Source organism: Onychomys torridus, chromosome 2 (genome assembly GCF_903995425.1).
Source record: "Onychomys torridus chromosome 2, mOncTor1.1, whole genome shotgun sequence".
NCBI classification, from domain to species: Eukaryota; Metazoa; Chordata; class Mammalia; order Rodentia; family Cricetidae; genus Onychomys; species Onychomys torridus.
Window position 1 is genome coordinate 109,162,738 of NC_050444.1, and position 17,738 is coordinate 109,180,475.

Sequence of the window (17,738 nt, forward strand, 5' to 3'; positions counted from 1 at the left end):
TTTTCTGTAGTTTGAGAAATTTCTATGAGAGTTGTGCTTAAACTTGTTTGAAATAATTATTGATATTGTTGATTTTTTTCTTTAAATCATAAGATTTTTACTAGATGTTCAATTTCAATATTATTTTTGTTCTCTATTATTTTATCAACATAGATATTATTCTCCCTCAATTTTTAAAATTCTTTTTATGGTTTTTACCAACAATAAAATACTTGCTTTCTGTTGGATAAGTTTTTCCAGATACTCACTTCAACCATTTTTTTTTTCCTTTTCTTTTTTCCGGAGCTGAGGACCAAACGTAGGGCCTTGCACTTGTTAGGCAAGCACTCTACCACTGAGCTAAATCCCCAACCCCCACTTCAACCATTTTTACAGGAAGATTTTCAGGTTTATTTTTCTTTCTTCTTTATAAATAGCCTATAATAAGATTTTAAACTGGGCAGCAGCGGCACACACCTTTAATCCCAGCACTCAGGAGGCAGAGCCAGGCAGATCTGTGTGACTTTGAGGCCAGCCTGGTCTACAGAGATCCAGGACAGGCACCAAAACGACACAGAGAAACCCTCTCTTGAAAGCGCCCCCCCCCCAAAAAAAAAAAAAGATTTTAAATGATGTCATCTAATAATTTTCTTTTTGACACATTTATTTTATGTTTAATACTAATTGTGTTCGTACTCTCTGCATTTGATAGTGCCTTTTTTTTCTTAGTTGCTTTCTGAAGCTGAAGTGTCCTACTTTTATCCCTAAAGAGTAACACCCTCATGTCATATAACAAAACATGAGGATAGCACTGTGTACATGTATGATACAAAACATTGTTGTGGAAGGAATCCAAGTTGTGTATACATGATAATGACCTTCCTGATTCATCTTGATTTGAACCATCTTTAACTTTTAGTGTCTTCTTTGTTTCATTGTGACTAAATGAGTTGTTAGGAGAATTATGTCCACACTTACTGGTTTGACTGGAATTATATTGTCTGCATTAAGTAGTTCTGCTTTGTACTTTGATATTATTTAAATAGAAGGCTGCTGTTGGGCCTTTGTGCTTCTATGGAGAAAATATCCTCTTGTGGGTTTCAGGGGTTCCTAAATGTACAAATCTGAAATTATCAATTTATTAACAATTTTTGGATTTTTTAAAACACAGGTACCAAATCTCCTGGTTTTATTAACACAAAACTTATTTTATGTTCAATATTTAATAGTATTAATATCTGGTTAGATTCTTTTACCTTCTTTTGTTTTGAAAGCTCATAAAGAAGGATTATGATGGCATCATTAACAGAGAAGAGCAAGTCTGAGGGGAAAAGGGTTATTTTTAAAATGTTTCTTGTGATATTTTTCCCAAGTGTGGCTTCCTTATTCTTCAAGCAGCTTGTTTCTATTTGGTAAATGGTCCTTTAAATTTTCTATGGCCCAGAAGACAAATTATAATTACATAAAGATATTTTACCAATTCTTTAAGTGATTTGATATTTGGTCATTTCAAAAGAGCAAATTTCTCTAAAATCTCTTGCATATTAGGATTCTGTCCAGAGAGCTATGTTTTGTTTTTCAAGTAACGAATTTATTTTGAGAATTTCATTTGAGTACTGTATTTAAAACATTTCCTCTCTTCCCTTCCTTCCAATTTCTTCAACATTCCCCCACTCCTCAAATTAATAACCTCTTAATTATTATTATATAATATATATTATATTTAATTATGTATATTTTATGTATAATAAATACATTATTATTTATATCCTGCTGGGTTTAGTGTTACAAATATCTGTATGTGTTTATTGCTGATTTCTAGGAATTGAATGACTTATAGGGGCTGGTCCCTGGAGAAGACTGATGTTCCCTACCTCAGCAGCCACTAACAATCTGTAGCTCTGAGAGCCATGTTTTTAAAGTCTACAAAGGAATGTATAAAAACTAGCCTAATGCCAGTAGAAATTTATACATAATTGTATAATTCATAAAATCAGCTGTATTTGTACATGGGTATGCCTATCTACTCAGTATTTAAAGTCTAACAAAAATGATGACATGAGTTTTGAGAAATGCCTCAACTGTGAAGAGCACCGGCTTCTCTAGAGGAACATGGTTTAGTTCCTTGCTCCCATACAGGACCCCAGAATCACCTGTAATACCAGTGCAAGGGGTTATGCCCTCATCTGGGTTCAGTGGACACCAGACATGCAAGTGTTATATATATAGACATATAGGCACCCACACATACATATATTATTTCAAGGATTTATTTCATGTTTATGCATGTATTTCCTACATGTATGTTATGTGCATTGTATGTGGATCTAATGCCTCCAGAAGCCAGTAGGGATCTCTAGTTTCCTAGGAATTTGAATTTTAGATGCTAGTAAGGTGAAACGTAGGTACTGGGAATAAAACCTTAGTCCTTGGAAAGAACACCAAGTGCTCTTAACTATTGAGCCATCTCTCCAGCCCCACATAATTTTTTACTCTAAAAAATTGATGGAAATGCACTAGAAACCATTTTAAAAAGGATTCACAGATTAGATAGAGGCCAGCAGATAGCAGAGGAAAGATAAAGGATAACATGTCAACACAATACATGGTTGCCTACATTAGTCAGTTCACTATCTACAACATCATACTATGATGTGTACCTTCCTTCATTGTTCAGAAAATAGTATTAAACATAAAATAATAACGTATTGTTCCAAAACAAACTCCATCACCTCAAATTTTAACAGTTCTATTTTCTTGTGTCTATTTTTGTAATTAAAAGCAAAACAACGGAAAGATAATTATGTAATTCATGAATTAGGGTAATATATCAGAATAAGATTAAGAGGGGTGTGCCCTAAGTCATTGATAAATGATAGGTGTCCCATAACAGTATCCTCTGAATGTTACAATAAAATGTAATCATCCAGAGATACCAATGCCTGGGTTCCTTTGAGACCATCCTCATCACTGAATGTCTCATTCTCATAGCAGTGGCCCTAAGCAAGCACACACAAGTGTACAGCATGGAATGATTTGCAAAACCTGTACCCACTGCCAAATTAAGACTCCATTTACTATTTGTTTCATGCTGATAAACTGTGGTGCTTATCTTCTGAAACAAGCTTACAGAATAAAAAGAAGCAAGGCAAAATGGAAAGTTCAGGACTAGTATTTTTTGGACTTTATTTTACACACACACATATATATGTGGTTAAGATATTATGATAAAGATTAAATATCTTTTACCTAGGATATCATCTACAGCTAACCTGATGTTAGATACAGATACAGAAATAAAATAAACATAGAAAGAAAATGCTTATTTGTAAATGTGGAAGGTGCCCTAATTACTGCCATTCATGAGAGTGACTAACAATGCATTTTTATTAGCACATGGCACATTGTCTCTTGTGTGCATTGCAGCACACCATTTTACTTTTTGTATAACTCAGGGTAAATCATTTGCCCTCTCATGTCATCCGTTGTCTCAGGATGTCAGTAAGGATATTCACTGGAGAAACCCTAAGTTCTCTTCCAGTTTTAAGGTACTGTGATTTTATGACCATGAAGGAACTCAAGTCCCAGTTTGCAACTCTGACTCAACACTTGAAGGATTTCCTGTCTGAGACTGTGAATTTGATTTCAGGGTCTCCAGTTCCTTTTGCTCATCATCTGTATCTACAACTCCCACTAATTCTTCAAGTTTCTTCTCCAAATATGTCTTCAATGTCCTTCGTATTACCTTCATTTTTCTCCGATGTGAGATACAAAAATGGAATCTAGAGCAGAGAAAGGACAATCCATACTTAAATGTAAGAACCAGTATTTGAAAAATAATTATATAGTAGGGATTGTTTTGTTCCTGGATTATTCTGTGTTCTCTTACATTGCATCTACCATTTGCATCAACTTCTGTCTATTTCTTCCCCCATTTTCCATTAGAGAGGAAGGAGTTTGGACAATCTCTTTGCAAAGGAATGCTTGGAGGGTGGAAAACTCACAGTAACACAGCACTTGCCAATATTACAGCTTCTGCAATCAATGCCAGATACAGCGCAATCTCTCGGTTTTCAGCTTTCCTTGGATTCTCGTCTGGAAGGAGAAAAGGAAGTCATGGGAATGAGTTTGGAGGAAGAGTAATAGTAAGTGGGAGTCCTTATACAGAATGGACGCCTTTCAAAAGGGTTGACCACATCCGCTCTATCACTATTCCCGGACTTCTTGTATTAGACCCTTCAAAAATTTCCCACTTGCCGCCCTTTAACCTAACCATTTCTGCTTTGGAGTCCAGAGTCCATCCCTACTCATTCCTCACTCACTCCATTGGCTCTGTTCTAAGTTATTCATGTTGATGTACATTTTACCTTTTTGGGGAGTAAGCATTGCTATAAGCTTTATTAAAAGCACTAGAAAAAATTAATGGGCCATCTGGTTCCTTGATCCCTGTCCCCTCAAATTGCCGTACCACAGCATATGTCACCTTTACAATAGTCTCCTCTGAAACATCGGGTGGTCATTCGAAGACAGGTCCAACAGTCAAGGACAGGGCCTTCAGTTACAACTGGCAAAGAATAATGTAATCATAAAAGGGATATGGCAAGAGTGTTCCTTAGCTCATAAACATAGATTAGATCACAGACACTCCCAGGACTTTTAAGTTACATTTTTGTACAGCCCTTCCTGTGGTAGTCAAGATTCTTAAAATTTCAAAGATTATAATTATTTGGCTCTTTGTAGATGAAGTGGAGCAATGATTTCATAGCTTATGTTGTAGCAATAGGTCAGAGAGGCATGAGCACTCCCTCAAACTGTACAGCATATAAAATCTTATGAGCTCAACTTTGTCATCAGATATTATTCATATTTCCTCTACAGCTCTAAGAATTGGGTTCAAAGTTAACCAGTGGGGGAGAACAACAAACAGAGAAAGGAGATGGGAAAATATGGGCTGAAACCTCAAGGCGTCACATGTACTGTACTCACTGCAATCTTCTGAGCAAGCTAAAAGAGAATCAGAAAGATCTAATGAGCTTGAAATCAATGTCACATGTGTCATATTTATATCTACACTGTCCCTGCTGTACATTCATTTCTCGGTCCATTTTAACCTGAACCCTCATTCCCCTTTTCATCCCTTAGTTCCTGTTCTCTGACATACTTTCAATGTTGTTAGGCAGAAATGTCTTATTACCAACTTCAGCGAAGTTCTTTAGCGTTTCTTTCAGTTGGGATTCCAGGTGTTGGCGAACACTAAGAAACTTGCCTTGGGTGATAAAGACACCTACAAAGGAAATGGAAAGGGTACCAGAAATTAGGGTGATTGTTTCAGAATTTAATTTGCTTTGCTCTCCACAGAAAATTTCCTCAGATCTATTTACCTGTTGGTACCACAGACATTTTGACAGTGAAATAATGTCTTACCTTTCCATGTTTCATTGCCCAGTTTATAAAGTTCCTCCTTGAGCCATACTCTCAATTTGACAACATTTCGAACATCTATAGAGGAAGGAGAAAGGTACATGTGTGGTAGGAAATTATCGCATCTTTGAAGGATGTGGAGTGGACCCAGGTGTTTTCTTCCATACCTCCCTTCTCCCTTTAGCCGCCCAAACTCTCAGGACTCCAGCTTCCCTCACCCAACAACCGAAGCGTCTTATCCTTGTGGGAGACTTTGGAGCTTAAGTAGGTTATCTCCTTATGTTGTCTGTCAAGCAGTTGAGTTCTCCCAGGAACTTCTACAGGTACCAGATTTCCCAACAAGGTCCTAACATCCTCTATGAATTTGGGGTCACACTCCAAACAGCCTTTGACCCCATGAAAGGCTGCCAGGGACAGAGGTAAAAGCAGAAGTACCCATAGGTCACCCATTTCTTTGCCCCAACCCTTCTCTACAACACAGGTTGTCCTGGCAACTGGTTCACTTAGTTCTTTTTTCTTCAGAAATCCAAGAATGAGATCTTTGTCTTGGATGTTCTGAGTATACTTTTCCCTCCTTTTCCATCCAGATTTTAGGGAATCACATTCCCCTAAGGCTCTTCAGTAGTTTTCTCACTTTTATCCTTCATTCCAGAGAGAGGGAACTGCTGGTTGGGGAGCAGTTACCTGAGTTCTGAGTGTAGAACACAGAGAAAAAAGCCTTGAGCTCATACAAGCAGAGTTCTGTGCAGGGAGATATCTAGAGAAGGTTTCTTTAGCTCTCTGTCTATATGATGTATCTGTTCTGTCTGATACTGAAGTAGTATCGAGAAAAGTGGATGTTGGAAGAAATCTCATAAGACCTTAGAGTTTAACCCATATTTAACTTCTAGGAGGTAAGATATGCCAAGAATATTTGAGTGGTTTGGGTTCCCTTTCCTTATTGGCAGCAATGGTATTTTGACATAAGTAATGGACATTTATAAACAGTGATACTTGATAGATTTTCTATAATTTGTAACCTATAAGAAATTTTAGAATACACTTGTTTGTGGAATAATTCCTTCAGCCATTTAAAAAAACATTTTATGGCATTCTTCTCAGCAGATCTGGACCTTGGAGCTACATATAGGAATTGAAGGGTACACAGTGATAAGTGAGAATCCAGTCATACTTGGGGTCCCTGAGCAGATGCACCCTGAAATACAGATGCTACAATATTTCATATGTAAAATGTAACCACAATTATCATGGGATGCTGTCTTGGACAACTTAGTTGAAACACAGACAATTAGACATTTTCTTTATGAGATCTTTGATAAAAAAATTCTCTGAGTTCTTTGAAAGAATTAATTTTGCTTTTTCTAAGATGATTGGTTATTTTTTTATTTATTTACTATTTATGTACTTGTTACATCCTAGAATGCAGGAAAGGCTGATAATAAAATTTAGAGAGCTATGATACCATGTAGTCAAGGAGTGGGGATTTGTGAGTGAAGTTAAAAGAACTATTAACAGGTTGGGGATTTAGCTCAGTGGTAGAGCGCTTGCCTAGCAAGCACAAGGCCCTGGGTTCGATCCTCAGCTAAAAAAAAAAAAAGAACAATTAATTATATTGCTACCATGTGTACAAGTACTGTACTAGACTTTCAGGCAGATTATCATAAGCCCTCATAACAGAACATTGCTTTGAGAAACTGCCATGTTCACTTTATAGACCAGAAACTAAAGAAGTGAAGCCATATAATTTACTGGTTCTGGGTCAGGGTTCAAATTCTGAGATAAAACAGAAAATAATTGTTTGAAATTTGGCAGTTCAGGAGGTGAAAGAGAGTTCAAATTATTTTAATAATCCTTGGCATGTAAAAGTTTACATCCTTTTGAGTAGACAGTCTCATTCTTAAAACACACACACACACACACACACACACACACACACACACACACACAAAGAGCTGTCGCATGCTGAAATCTGAAGGCAAGGCAGCTAATAGAATCCACGGCTCTCTAGGAAACAAATTTGGGTACTAAAGTGTTAAGCCTTGAGTTTCGGTATGAGAATAACCTGATGTAGTCTATGTGAAAACAATTAAAATTATCTTGGAACAGTTCTTAGAGTTTCATAACTATAAATTTGAACTTTGGGAGAAGGGAGTTGTCTAGAAATCGATAATGATATAATGAGCACACTGATTAAAATAATAATACTATTGTATGTAATGCCAATTCTTAAACCCAAATGTTGGATTGCTTATGTTAATATTAGTTTGGATTGGTATGAAAGAAATATGGTTTATCATGTGTGCAAAGTTTTTGATTTGCTGTTTACACTTTGAAGTAGGATCACAGATACAAACTAATGTATATGTCTATATTATAGTAAACATCTATTTATTGACTTGTGATTCATACATGAATCTTGGGTAGACATTTGCTTATATACTACAGCATTAATGGTTAGAGCTCCATATCCATGGAGTTGTTTGTAGTATTTGATTTTTCTTACAAATTATTTAATGCCAAAGTTTTACAATTTGAAGAACAAGTTTTATAAAGAACATTTGATTCTTTATAGAAACTTCCCTAACAATAAATACGACTTCGCTTAGCTTACCATGGAACCTACTGTATTGTTTCTGAACACTGTATTTACAGGACACTTAAAGGTTTGTCAAGTCATACAGATTTCTTTATTGGTTTTTATTTTTATATGTATGTGTATTTGACAGCATGAGTTTATATGTGTCATGTGTATGCTAGAGGGCATCAGACTCCTTGGAACTGTACTCCCAAGCAGTTATGAGCTGCCATGTGGGTGCCGAGGACCAAAGCTATGTTTTCTGGGAGAGGAGTGAGCACTTTTCTCTGTTGAGTTGTCTCCAGCTCTCCAAATACCTTTTGTATTCAGGTTAGATTTGTCACATTTCTGCCTACAATATAGGAATAGAATCATTACTTGTGTTTTGTTTTGTTTTGTTTTTTTGTTTTTGTTTACATTATAAACTTTTGTTCTAGGCAACATTGTAATTATATGATAGTTTGACATAGATACTATATGCCAGATATTCACAGGTGAAATGTTTGATGTTCTGTATGTTTCTCTATTTCTATCCTGTTCTCATGTCTGAAAAGTTGCAGTTATCCTGGAAAACTTAGAAAAATCATATCTGTGATAAAGTCCCCATTCATAAAAATTAGACTAAAAGAAATACTGCTGCTATTAATATAGAGGGAAGAAATGATGGGAAATAAATAGTAACAACAGAAAATAAGTTGCAGCTTCTCTCTAGGTAAGGGTACTAGAAGAGAATATGTGCTGGAAAGGCTATAGAAAACAGCAAGGGTACATGAGCTTGTATGGAGAGATGTACCTGAGATAAAGTGTGAGCATGAGAGAAGATGCTAATGGGGGTGGTGCTCTGGAAACAGTAGCACTTCCCAAATGATATGGAGGAACACATGTATTGGCTCTGCTGATGTGTAACATGTTCAGCAGAACTTAGGAACTGACATGAAAACTTGCTGGTGACCACTATCAAATCTTCAGCAGAAGATGTTGGTAAGCGGCGGAGAGTATAATAGCACATAAGAAAAGAAAGTGGGTTTGCAGCAAGTCCAAGGGTATTGATACTCAGATCAACAGGAAGACCAAGATGCTGACAGTATTAAGACACAGTAGGTGGAAACTTCGTACCATGTCCTGCAAATGCCACAGGAATGGTCAAAGATGAAAGTGATACCAACCTCACTTCAGAAGGTATGAATTGTCAGAAGAATAAACAAAGATCATTGATAGGTATCAAACATCAGTGAAAAGTTCACTGTCCAGTTTCATAAGAAATCAAGAGTGTTGACTTGAAATGAGATAGGCTCCTGGAAGCTATGTTTATAACCATTTTAGCATGTTTTATTAGATGGACTGACTCCATAGCTGGACCCAGAGAATGAAAACAAACCTGGATTTATTTTAACCACATTTATAAATGATCTAGCATCCAAGAGTTACTCAAGGCTCTGGGCTTTTTAACATCATTTAAATCTGATTGGGTTGGTAGGAGGTTTTATCTCTCCGAGACATAGACCAACCCAAGTAGAAGATGCTTCTTCCTTCCCTTACCCTCCACTACACAGTGTTGTGAGATAATATAATCTCCCCACACCTATGTATTGTTTTGAAACAAAATAACAATAAGGTATTAGGAAAGAATTGTTCCTTCAAAAAAAGTATTAACCAAGCTCTCTCTCTCACACACATATATATGATGTGATGAAATTGGGTTTATTAAATTGTGTTAATATTGCTTTATTTTATATCTCAGTGTGGTGATAAATGGTAGGTAGTTAGGTAAGTAAGTAGGTGGAAATGGTGCTCATGCCACTTTGAATACAAAGAGAAACTGTAGTCCTTTTGTTTATCTGTGTAAATGTGTGGTCTAGCACCTGAAGCACATTGATAATTAATTTTAAACATTACTTATTTCATTTTTTACATAATATGACTTTTATATTTAGAGAAAGTAGGAGACATGCAGAAAACCACATACTTAGTGAAGGAAGATTAAAGAGTGTGGTGGGTATTGTGTTCCCTGAAATATTATGTGTTCCCAGAAATAAACATATCTGGGGTCAGAGAACAGACAGCCACTAGAACAAAGCCAAAAATGGTGGCTAGAAAATGGGAAGAGTAAGCCATAGCAAAAGTTGGGCAGTGGTGACCCACGCCTTTAATCCTAGAAACCCAACCTTTAATCCCAAGGAGTGGGGGCAGAAAGAGAAAGGTTTATAAGGCGTGAGGACCAGGAACTAGAGGAGAAAAAGCATGTAGTTAGTTAAGCATTTAGTTAAGCATTTAGCTGGAGAAGCGTTCAGGCTATGGAGTTACACAGTTCAGTTGAGAACCATTGGGATGAGGACTCAGAAGCTTCCAGCCTGAGGAAACAGGATCACCTGAGGAACTAGCAAGGTGAGATAGCTGTGGCTTGTTCTGCTTTTCTGATCTTCAAGCATTCACCCCAATAACTGGCCTCAGGTTTGTTCTTATTAATAAGAACTCTTTAAGATTCATGCTACATAGGAGTGTAACTTAAATTTGTCTGTTTTCAAATCCATATTCTTTACTGAATACCAAAATGTTTCCTGAACATATTTGAACCTAGGAACTATAATCACTGCCTTAATTTAGCAAAAGCAGAGATTCAAATAAATTTTACTTGTGAGAAAAGAAAGGCATTTTGTTCTTATTTTCCCTGAGGATTAAATAGAAAATAAAGTAAGTCTAATAATACTTTCAAAAAATTTTCTTCCTGTGGCCCTAACTTATCCACAAAACACAGGAAACATCAAAGATGAGGGGCAGAAAGAACGGAGAACCTGGAGGATGGGGATAAGTATTGTGTCATACTGTCTTATGGATATGATATGACCACTGCTCAGATGAACTTATAGCATCTTTGGTTATCTCCACAAGACTTGCAGAAGATCAAGCCAGATAAAATTCCAACATAGAAGAGGCAGAATCTCAGGAGGCCTCATCTCTATCTGAGATTCTGTTAGTGGTTGATTAGAAATGGAAGGAACATTTTCCCTTGGGATATGGCCATAGTTTGATTGCCCATGTCCGAGTGTGTGGCTACATATTCATGAGCCTATGCATAGTACTAATTGGAAGCTCCAAAGGAGTGAGATCTTGCCTAGTACCTTAAATATGACCAAGAACTCCCAGTTAGGCAAGTCATACACTATTGTAGATAATCAACTATTGTTATTTTGCTAAACTGACTGATATCAAACTTTCTTTTAAATATTGTTTTTTTTTTATTTGAAGGTTAGTGTGGCCACACACCTCCACCCCTTATCAGAGAAGCTTCCTACTGTAGTGGACAATGATTATTACAGAAACTCACAACTAGGCAAAGTACACATACTAAGGAATTATAGATTTCTCAGCCATAAATGAAGCATTACACCATACCTCCAAGATTGAAGGATCATTAAGAAAGAGGGATTAGGTAGATTGTAAGAGGCAGAGAAGTTGGGGAAAACTGCTGTGAAATAGTGTTTTCTAGAAATGATAGACCCACAGCAGTTGTGACCTAATCGATTGTGGGGCTGCCTGTAGAAGAACGGAACAATATCAAGCCAGTCAACATAAAGCAAGGATGGGGTAGGGCCCAAATGACAACACCCATTAGATGAGAGCTATTAGCAATTTATAGCTGCCAGGCAAGGAAGAGTCTATCATCTTCATGGGTGTGGCCTTTTGTAAAGTGCCCATGCTCCAGTGAATGGCCTGCACCCACACACATACTGGCAGCTCTAATTACACTCAATGGATTATGAAAAAAATAAAAGAGAGAGATATGGAGTTGGGAGGGGATCTACTGGTGTGGGAACTTTTGGAGATGATAAGGGTTAGTAAGACCTAAATACATTGTATGCATATATGAAATTCTCAAAATGTAGATACATTTTTTAAAGGGATATGAATTTGAGAAGGGGTTGTACTGAGTAAAAATTATCGACGAAGTTGAGGAGTGTGAGTTAGATATGCTTAAACACATTTCATCATTTCATAATGTGCAAAAATGCAAAGAAATAAAAAAGTCAACAAATAAAATGAAATGAGGAATCTGAATGGACCATGGTAAGGGTATGATGTTTAGGTTAAGAGGAAAGTAGATGTTGGTGAGATGAATCATTACATTTAAATTGTTGTTATGAATTAGAACAAGTGGTTAGAATTTTATCAAGATTGAGGGTCCTATTTATGTTTTGGGCTTAGCTGAGATAGGTGTGGTCAAAGACAGAAAGAGATTACTTCAAAGACTCTTCATTATGTTAACTATTTTTCACATTTACTTCCAGAAGATTATTTTTGTGTTTTTCTAAATGCACGCGTGAGTATGTGTGTGTGAGTGTATGTGTGCACGCATGCCTGTGCACACACATGATTTGAAGAGTATGAAAATTATTGCATTATATTTAGTAAACAGGAATTTTTCAATTTACATATTCCACAAATTAAGTCATTCTTAGCTTAAATATATCCACCAACATGAATTCTAGAACCACCATAAATCAGTTTTCTAAATGGTGAAATTTTTAGATAAAAATATGACAAAGTACTCTAAAGTAGTCTCTCTCTTCTCCCTTCACAAAAGACCTTGAAAAGGTGTGCATTGACCACTTTTCATTTATGCCAAGTTCGGTTCTGTGTCTGAAGGGCATATGCAATAAATTGCTCATACACTGTCTCATTTGCAGCTTCAAGTTTATGAGCTCCTGTAAAACAATTACCATATATACATTCTACAATAAATGGGCAAACAAAGTGGCTGCAAACAATATGGAAAAGTCAATAATTAATTTCAGATTTCTAACTGTAGCACAGACACTGGATCTTTCTCTTCTTTTCCAAAGAGACAGTTCCTTTGTTAGGATTATGCATGCATGTTAATTCACTGCTGTGTGGTTTCTCTTTTTCCAAAGCTTGTCGAAGGTCTAATTTATGTGCAAGACTGGAAGCTATTTAAACGGATAATATACCTCCTTCGTGAGAGATACCACCCCTTTATGCTCCATTAAATTCAGCTGTTGACTCTATAAGCTACATACCAATTATTTCTCTCCAGAAACAGCAGCATAGTTTTTCCCCCAACAAAGGACAACAGATTATTGTGGGCTGCTATTAATCTCCACACAGCCTAAAAAAAAAAAAAAAAAAAAAAAAAAAAACCCTCACAGGACAGTAGGGAGAAAACAATGAGCTGCCATTTTCAAAATATCACATAAAGCAATAAAAAGAGTATGTTGTCTGATTGCAATCCTTCTAATTTGTTTCATATATCTCCCAAATAGGCACACTCTAAAGTGTGGCTTGCTGATGCTGAAGCATTACCCGCAGATGAGTGGATCAGGGCTTAACCTGGTCATTCTTGGTTTTCCTATAACATCATTGTGACTAGTCTCTGACAACACAACTGTGTAAAACAATTGGATGGAAAAGGAAGCAAATGCATGTTGCAATAGGAAATTGAGGTTGGGCTATATTATGAGTTAGCTAGCTCCCACACCTCCAGCACTGGTGGTTCCACACAGTCAAGGCCTGGGGAAATAGTCTCTTCTAATAGATGCATGGGAAGAAATGGAAGTAGCATTTCCCCACAATATTCCATTGGAATGTGTTATATATTAATAATAAGCTGTGATTGTTTACATACTTATTCTGGTATAAATTCTGGAAGGATGGATTTCACAAATTGACTTAACCAGTTCATGGCTCGCACTTTGTTCTGTGGAAAAACTTTCCCCATTTGTTTGAATATACTGAAATACCCATTCACAAACAAGAGGAGCATTAATTTAGGAACAAAATAAAGAGGAGTAACTAAAATAAACCTACATATATAAAAGTGTGCATATGAGTTTGTATGTGAGAGAGAGAGGAAGAGAGGGGGAGGAAGAGACGGAGAGAGGGAGAGAGAGGGAGAGAGAGAGAGAGAGAGAGAGAGAGAGAGAGAGAGAGAGAGAGAGAGACTAGTGAAGAAACAAAAAAGTGCCATTAAGAACGCAAAAGATTTATATTAAACCACAGACAGACCTTAGTATATAGGGGCCTCCCGCACAAAAATTTTATTCCAGTGTCCTTCCTAATGGTGCTCCCCAACGTGACCTCTTCCAAACAATACATGCACAGCAAATACTTGCTAATCATAAATTCAATTGAAACTCCTGAAATGTTTTGGTTGGAAAATGAGTAAAGTAAAACAAAATTAAATAAATAACTTAATTACCTCCTTTTTATTTTTAAATTCTACTCCTTAGATTTATGGACCAAAATTAATGGTCATAGTTTTCTGTTTCCTTCACTCCAAGTAATTCAGTACTGTTACTTTAAATTACAGCCTATATTATGATGACTGAAGTGCTAGTTAGTATATTCTTCAGTTTGAACTGGCCCATGATCATTAGACTCAATAATGCTATACATTGCAAAAGAACTAATTTAACAATTTGGTGTGTGTGTGTGTATGTGTGTGTGTGTGTGTGTGTGTGTGTATGTGTGTGTGTGTGTGTGTGTTTGGGTACTTGCATGGTGTGTGCACATAGCTTATGTACACGTGCCCATGTGCCTATGTGGAGGTCAGAGGAAGACATCAGGCATTATACCAATAGCTACAACTAGCCACTGAAGCTGTATTTAAAACAAAGGAATCATAAACTCTGTAGTTATGGCTTCTTAAAACCCCTCCAGCTTTTGATGAAACAATTTAGCTGTATGACCACTTCCAGGGTCAATTGTCAAGAGACAAGGGTAGACACAGTAAGGAGTCAAAGAGACTTACGGGAAATACGTTTTGATGCCATCGTTTGAATGAACCACTGGATATAGTTCTCCCAGAAACTTGATTTACCTGCTTTGCATGTTTCCATAGCATGAAACTACCCTATCATAAGATTCACAGTCAGTGTCTATTATTCCTTGAAGGTAGACTATTTTGAATTAGCATTGCTCTGTGTGCATTCTTAAATGCTAATTGAGGTTATAGAAGAAGGGTATATGTGTTCTGGGATCCTGAAAAAAAGAGATTGGCAGATTTGAATTTGTAATTCTGCTTCTCAAGGTACATCTGATGGGCAGGTGCATGGGGCCTTGATTACTTGGAAGAGGCAGTTTAATTGTGAATGACATGTGTTTCCCACAAAGGCAAAGGTTAAACAATTAAACAAAATGTGGCATTGACCTATGCAGCAATTCCAATTACAAGACTACTCCAGAAAAATTGGTAATGGATAGTGTAGTAGAATTCACTGAGTGTTGCTGTAGTAAAATATGTAAAAATCACATTTACTATTCAGTATTAATTGCTAACTAATTTGACAAAGAGCCTTAAATATAACACTCAATAGAAACATTCAAAATAACGATGTGGTCAAGTTAAAACTTTTGTATTAAAGATAAATGGAGATCATCCAGTTCATCTTAGTCTGAAATAAACCTTTTAGTAATTCAACAATGAACAAATGAATTATACCATTTTCATTGATATATTTAATACATGAATTATTTATGAAGAAATAGGTCTGTTTTTAAAGGCTGATGCTTGTACAAATAACTTTCTTATGGATTTACTGAGAAATTTAAGCAAAGAGTTTAGAGCTACAATACACAGTACTCCAGGCTGACAAGATGTCTTAGTAAGTGTGCTTTTGGCTAACCCTGGATTCAATTCCCAGGGCACACACAGCAAAAGAATAGACCAGACTTCTGTTAGCTGTCCTCTGACTGCCAAATTGTAGTGATGCATGTATACATATCTATAAGTACACGGCATAACAAAAATATCATCAAAATTAAACTGCACAATATTTTTGATGTCAGATGAATTACAGACTCTTTTTAGAATTAATATGTCATTTTATTCTCATTGTGATTCCTTGGGGAAAATTGTGGTATCTGTATACAGAGTGATGAAAACCAAGAAAAGGGGAAAAAAAAAGAGTTTAAGCTTCAATTTCTTGGGAAGGCAAGGTTTTTGGTTATACTCTACAGGATTTCAGTACCAGCATACATTAGTGCAGATTTCACTTTACTTCCAGCATAGAGATAACTGCATCAAGGAGGGTGGCAACTAAGGGAGCGAGGCATCTTTAACTTTGCTTAGAAGACAAAGAACCTATAACAGAGAAAGTGAAGTAATTGCCTATTATACTGATAGTGTCATAAAACAACAGTTATGTTGTGACAAACATATCTTGAACCGTTGGTTCCTGGTAATATTAGTAAGCTAACAAAAAGTTCAAAGGATGTATCATATTCACATGACCTTTGGTATATAGGATAAATAGAAGTTTTTTGCATGTTACCGTTACATTGAAATATCCAATACTTTTGGCCAATAATATTATATAAGTGACTCAGAAACACGGAGTATAATCAGTCCATTGCATAGAAATAGCTACTGCTCTGAAGTAGAAATCACGTGATCCTGCAGTAGTCAGTTTCATCTATTGGGATAAAGTGCTATATTTTTGCATGGGCATCATGATAAATCACGTCTTATAAGGCCCTTGTGAGTATTAGTGAGATGATGATACATTAACAACAAAACTGATATTTCTTAAACGGAAGGATTTAGTAAATGTTAGGGTTTTGTTTTGTTTTTTTTTTTTTTTCAAATAAAATAGGCTTCTCCCATTCCCATTTAGTCACCACGAGATGCAGTACACCACACTGGATCTATTAAGGCTTAACTTCTTCACATTCAATGATGGTCTCGGTTTCCTGTCATTTTTCTCAAACACGATTATTTTAGGGACTAAACTAAAAAGAAATGTTTCTCTCTCTCCCTCCCTCCCTCTCTCTCTCTCTCTCTCTCTCTCTCTCTCTCTCTCTCTCTCTCTTTCTCTCTCTCCCTCCCCCTCTCTCCCTCTCATTTATGAGGTATGAATTAGGAGGTGTGACAACATGATAACACCTTCAACAAAACCCAGTGGTTTTTCCTACTTTATATCTCACTGACTCCACCACATCTGGCAGAGGTTGCCTACCTTTTCCAACCTAGAAACATTTACTTTCTCCCCTCAGTTTTCTTTTTGTACTCCTCCTTTTTAGCTGAACTATCTTTTTGTACCTTTGGTAAATATGGTTTTCCTTTTGTCTCCATAAACATAATACCACGGGACTCCTCTTAATCCTTTCCACAACCTACTTCAACTTGTCTCCTCCCATGGCTTTGCTCTTAGCTCCCTGTTGTGATAGCCCAGCCCAAGATCAGTAACTGTCCTCCTAAAATATCCCCAGCAGAGTTTGGCAATATCCCAACCATCAGTGATTTTCAAAGTGTCCTGAAAAAATTTTAGCAAACTATGCCCAGCACCATTATTATACAAGATATTAATACAAGCATAATTGAGCTGCACTATCAGACCCCATTAAAATGAGAAATTTACCTCAATTTTGGTTTGTAGGGTTTTTGAAAGCAGTAAGTACTCTCTGAGGACAAACTAAACAATTTTAGCCTAGTTTTCTCTCAGTAGAGAACATTAGGGCATTTAATTTACGCCACCCTCTTCCTCATCTACTTGCCTCATGAAATATTTACTTCCCACTCACAATGTGCAGAATACTAACTTTTCTGAACTAATAAGGATATGTGATCATAGGGCATATATAATATTATTTCTAGCCGTGAATGAATGTGTGATCAATTCTATCTCTATTCCTTGCAATATCTTTGATTCTTTTTACATTCTTTTATTAGTAACTATGACCTTTGTGTTTTGGTCTCTAGACCTTCTACCTTCTTCATTTATTTCCTGCTCATAACAGCATCCTTACA

General features: G+C 36.4%; 1 protein-coding gene across 1 annotated transcript; it reads right to left on the reverse strand.

The window, feature by feature from the left end:
- Positions 1 to 3,556: 3,556 nt before the first annotated feature.
- Izumo3 (IZUMO family member 3) lies at positions 3,557 to 5,850 on the reverse strand. Its single transcript, XM_036177516.1, has 7 exons — positions 5,619 to 5,850; positions 5,404 to 5,478; positions 5,174 to 5,263; positions 4,966 to 4,983; positions 4,463 to 4,543; positions 3,984 to 4,074; positions 3,557 to 3,761 (listed from the first exon to the last, which is right to left on the reverse strand). Exons 1-7 carry the CDS (start codon positions 5,848 to 5,850, stop codon positions 3,557 to 3,559), a joined length of 792 nt encoding a protein of 263 aa, XP_036033409.1.
- Between the last annotated feature and the right edge of the window lie 11,888 nt (positions 5,851 to 17,738).

What these genes read in the sequence shown, in the direction of transcription:
- Izumo3 (XM_036177516.1), bottom strand. Translation starts at nt 5,850, where the DNA reads ATGGGTGACCTATGGGTACTTCTGCTTTTACCTCTGTCCCTGGCAGCC. An exon ending in TAAGACGCTTCGGTTGTTGG is followed by an intron (nt 5,479 to 5,618) that starts GTGAGGGAAGCT and finishes CTTCCTCTATAG; the next exon opens with ATGTTCGAAATGTTGTCAAA. An exon ending in GGGCAATGAAACATGGAAAG is followed by an intron (nt 5,264 to 5,403) that starts GTAAGACATTAT and finishes TTTCCTTTGTAG; the next exon opens with GTGTCTTTATCACCCAAGGC.